This window comes from Alligator sinensis, unplaced genomic scaffold (genome assembly GCF_000455745.1).
Source record: "Alligator sinensis unplaced genomic scaffold, ASM45574v1 scaffold1059_1, whole genome shotgun sequence".
Lineage (NCBI taxonomy): Eukaryota > Metazoa > Chordata > Crocodylia > Alligatoridae > Alligator > Alligator sinensis.
In genome coordinates, this window is record NW_005842103.1 from 580,971 (window position 1) to 586,004 (window position 5,034).

General features: G+C 55.7%; 1 protein-coding gene across 1 annotated transcript in view; it reads right to left on the reverse strand.

Moving 5' to 3' along the window:
* DLG3 (discs large MAGUK scaffold protein 3) overlaps window positions 1-5,034 on the reverse strand; it is a 111,138-nt gene that overhangs the window by 101,190 nt on the left and 4,914 nt on the right. The window contains exon 3 of the mRNA XM_025205041.1: window positions 37-185. Coding sequence (XP_025060826.1) covers window positions 37-185 — 149 coding nt within the window. The remainder of the gene's footprint in view (window positions 1-36; window positions 186-5,034) is intronic.

The window sequence follows — 5,034 nt, forward strand, 5'->3', positions numbered from 1 at the left end:
GCGTTTATGCAGCATGGCACAGCAGGAGACTCTTACCTCTAGAGCATGCCTGGGACTTCCAGGGCTATCGGCTGGACCCGTCTCTTCTTCACCATGCTGCTGTTTCGAGGGACTGGGGGCTGGATCCCGGAGCCCGCGCTGCACGCGTGCCGACAGCAACGTGAACTCGTAGAACTCCTGGATGTCTGCAAAACAGCACGAGACACATTCGCGGAGCTGCAAACTCGAACCAAACGACTGAGCGGGCTCTGCCCCAGCGAAGCAAAGGCAGGCCTCTATCTTCTTTTCGTTCCCTTCCGCTTCAATGGGGTTGAGACCGGTCACAGATTAAATTGACCGGATACTTTCCAGGAACTGGTTTCTTTAGGGTGCGTGGCCCGTAGCCTGGCTGTCCTCTGCTATAGGCAACTGACCCGCGTGGGGCTACATGGCATCCGAGGCATGAGGTGCCATGCTCCACGCACCAGGTAGGACCTACGGCCGAGCCCTCAGGGGGTCCCATAAACGCCCAGACCTTCTGGTGCGGGACAGACGATCACTTTACCGAGACCAGAAGAAACAGGAGGAGTTGCCGCTACCCTGGGCACGACGACTGCCACTTACACCCAGTCCAACCGGCCCGGTGACCACGTGTGCTGCTGCCCTGTAGACAGCAGGCAGCAAGCTGCTTTCCTGCTCAGCGATCTTGAAGCCCAGCCGGCTGCTGGGCTGCTCCTCCAGCCCGCTCCCCTCTGACCACCGGACACCGACCCCTTTTCCTATTCCTTCGGCAACGCCACAGAGTGGAAATCCCTCTGGCTCGCTCTTCTGCTGGCTGACACGGCCCTGCACGGGCCGGACCCTTTCCCTCCACCCCAGCCGGTGAATCAAATGTTGGCAGAACTGGCTGCCCAACTCATGGGAGAGGAGACGGGGGGAGAGAGATGAAGAAGTACAAGACAGCACCTTTGGAGAACTGGGCCATCCGGGGAGGAAGCTTCCCGGACCGGTGCATAGAGAGCGTTTGGGGTGTCGGGGTGAGGACGTAGCTCGGCCAGCGCACGAGGACCGACCAAGAGGTAGATGAGCAGCTGTGGCGCCCACATTGGCCTGACCAACTTCGAGGCCAGCAGCAGTTTTTGCCTCTCATTCATTACTTCTGGAGCCTCCTTCAACACAAATGCCCAGCGCTTCACAGCTGCACCCTAGCCCTAACCCTAGCCCGACCCCTGCAACAGCCTCTGCACAAGAGGTAGGAACTGCCCAAAGGCAGGGTTTTCCTCCAGGCTCTGCGTCTGGCACCAAGCACCGCGCTGATTCCTGTCCAAAATAAGGGGTGACTCATTCGGAGGAGGCAGCTTCGCTTTCTCCTCCAAGCGTACCAAAGTCCAACCTACACGGAAGAGATGAGCCCTGCGACACACCTCACAGTTGTGAGCAAGCCAGCTACGAGCTCATTTAATTGAAACTAATATTTGGTGCCTAGCCCAATCTGGATTCGGGCCAGGAAGTGAAACGGCTTTCCTGATACCGAGAGGTGACCTGCCCAGAGAGAGCAGACATCCACTCCCCTTCTCCCGGCTCTCTCTAGCGTGCGGCGCTGCAGACCGGGGGTACCGCTGTCTCACCGGGGAGCGTGGCAAAGGTTATGGCCTAACACGGATGTCGCCCTTCCTGCAGGGGTGCACCCAGTGCCAGCGGCACCCCGTTAGCAGCCCCGGCTGAAATCGGCCCCAAGCAAGACGGGGTGATGCCGGTGGGCAGAAGAAAGCACTATGTGGAGCCCCCAGCCAGATTTCAGCCTCCGTTGGCTGAAAGCACACATGGCAATTCATCAATTCAGTCTGCAATTTAGGAATATTCTTGGAGTCCTTCCTGAGGCTACACTTACACATGAGTAATGCTTCTGTCCTCTCCAGCTGGCAAGGAGACTTTGCCATCCTGGTGGGTGATGATCTGCCCTCGCTTATTCATGCCTCTGTCAGCACGAGGTTGGACCACGCCGGCTGCGAGTGTGACACCCCTGGGCACGAAGCCGTCCGCACTTAGGAAACAACTATTAGCACCGAACATGGCCGTGAATCTCCTCGGCAGCTTGGGCTACCCTGAGCATATGAAGTCTTCCCTCCACCGCGTACGCCAGCTTCCCATGCAATTTCAAACCAAGCTCATGATTGCAGTCCTTATCTGCAAGGCTCGCCATGGCCCGGTCCCACAGCATCTAAAAGCAACCTGCAGCTCTGGACTGGAGAGGACGGTGCTCCTCTGGTTGGACGCACCAGCCGGGATAAGGGCAAAGCTCATCGGTGAAGGAGCTGGACCGTCCCCAGGGATAAATCCAAGGCTGTCAGAAAAGACACCCCCCTCGCCCCAGATAAAGGACCACCACCAACCTCATAATCCTTTGCTCTCCAGCGCAAGGAGCGTTTCTCTCTTTGCCTTTTCTAGCATGAATGCACAGCAACCTGTATATTAAAAAGCCCACCTCTAAAACCTAATCAAAGCACAATGCCACGTGCGCACCTCCCCATTTCGGGAGAGGAGAGACCAAACACGCGAGGGAGGTGCAGTCGCATCACTTTGTGCAACGCTGGGGACGCCGGGGAGCGCGCGGCAAGAGCCTGCGCCGAGCAGACCAGACACACTGACCTGCTTTCGCTGTGCCACCATATGGCCGCACAAACAACTTGGGAAGCTGCTGCGTAGGGAAGTTCCTGAAATAGGCTCTTCTATACCAAAGCCCCAGGATTATCTCCCCGCGAAGGGAAGTTAACGGCAGTCCTCCCCCACATGGTCTCCCGCGCATCCCTTAGTATCGGGGCACGTTGGGAAGGGGACAGGGAGTGGCTGCGATATTTTGTCCTTCAGCTATTGCGGGCTGTTGAACAGCTCACTGGCAGCGATGGGAAAGCTGCCATAAATTCAAGCAGCCTCAAGAGCTGCTTTGCTTATGCTGGGAACCACGCCAGGCTCCAGAGCAGCCCCGAATCCAAGAGGCACCATGGCCTCTCCTAAACCCACTGCCCCGTTGTGAGCCGCTCCTCGTGCACCACGGGTCCTGAGGATTGCAGCTCTGAATCCGACCCGAGGTGACTGGAGGGAAAAGCAGGGCAGCTAGCAATGCAGGGTGCAGGGGGAAACCTGGGGTGCATCTTTCATGGACCTCGGGACAGCCACACACGTACCCTGAAAGTGCCCAGGAAGCAGCCAATAACCCAAGAAGCCGTTAGACCAGACATGAGATCACAGTAACTAATCACTATTAAGCAGCACAAACAGGACTTTGTTTCAGTGAGAAAACATCCTTCCCTCTGTTATAAAAAGTCATTGTGTAACAGTGTAGCACTAGCTCCTAATTATCCAGATTATTCTCAGCTACCGCTGGCATGCACTAAACTTTATGAAAAGAAAAATCGGATTAAAAAAAAAAAAGCCTTTCTCCCAGTCTGTCACCAGACAAACCATCTGTGGAGTTAAGCGACCGAGCTGCGGGAGGGCTCCTGGACGCCGCAGGACCCACCCCGGCAGGTTACCGCTCACGTTCCCTCGGCGTCCGCAAGGCAGGTCCCAAAGCAGAGGAAGGGCCCCCCCCAAGCAGTGGGGCTGCGCACGTGTCGCCTGGGCCCACAGAGGTCATTTTCAGGACTGGAGTCGGACCTTAGACACGATGCCATGGAGAGGCAGGAAACAATAAGGAGAGCGGAGGACAAGGCTTACAGCAATGCCCGCACTGTTTCAGGGCAGGGGCAGTCACGGTTTAATTAAAGCAAATTACAGATATGCTCCCTTCATTCGTTTCTTAGAGACGTCAGGAACTGTGCACAAGTTTCTCACGTATTGTTTTTACCAACACGGAATTATGATAGAAAACAAGTCTTTGGGAAGAGGACATTGTAAATGCATGACTGAGCACTGAAATCAGGAAATACCAAAGGTAATTTTGTATGTTCAGCATAAAGGGCCAAGTTCAGTTCAGGCACACTGGTGTAAACCCAGGGTAACTCCCTGCTGGGTTTAGTATGCAAGTAAGAGTTACTCGAGATTGAAACGGTGACGGGGATGAGAATCTGTCTGCAGTGTTTCCTTGTGGAGGAGACGCATCATCTTGAAACATTTATTGAGGTTGGACCGGTGCCTGGAGGCCAAGGAGGCTGAACCATCTTGTGCCAACCATTGTACAAACCCTATAGAAAGTGACAGTCCATGCCCCAAAGACCATACATTTTTTTGTTCCATGATTACAGCCTTGTTCAAATAACAGACTACATTTTTTCTATTCCCTCCAATTACACAGGCATAGCACTTTGTGCGATAATTATGAATCCCTGCATGTAGTACCAACACTGAGCTCATGATTATACTAGGCCAGTTGGGGATGCTGGTACTCCCTGTCCCTGTCTGCTGCCTCCCATCCCACACACGGCCATTTCAGAGGCTGGAGCGCTTTAAGGGTTGTTTTAAATGTTTCAGAGCCCTCTGATCACTGGCATTAGGCACTAGCGACCAGCCTGCAGAGACCAGCCTGCGTTGCAAAACAGGCTCCGTCCCCACAGGCAGCTACCACTGCCAAGTTCAGGCAGGAGCCTGTGCCCCATTTCTGTGGCATAAGAACATTTTTGGAGGATAGAAAGGTCCCCCCACAGCCCTACCGTCTCGCTAGTGCCCTGGGTGCCACCGTGCATGGACGTCTGGGGGATGCATTTGTCGGGGATAGGAGGGGGGTGCTTTGCTGAGCTGCTGACATCCATCCATCCATCCATCCATCCATCCATCCACCCACGTCCCCGCTGCTCCTGCGAACCTCTGGCTGCCGCTTGGCAGCGACAGTCCGCAGGCGCGTGCCCCAGACACACGAAGGGGAGGCCTCGTCCTTCCTGTCACTGCCCACTCCTCGGGGCAGGGCGCCTGTCCGGGGCAGGGCTCCCACCACCTCAGCCTCCACCCCACTTTGATTTTCCAGCCTTCCCAAAAGACACGGCAGCCCCTTTCAGCCCCCGGCATGTCTTCTGGAAGTGAGACGGATCGTCTCGCAGAGGAAGCCACGTCCTCCCTGCC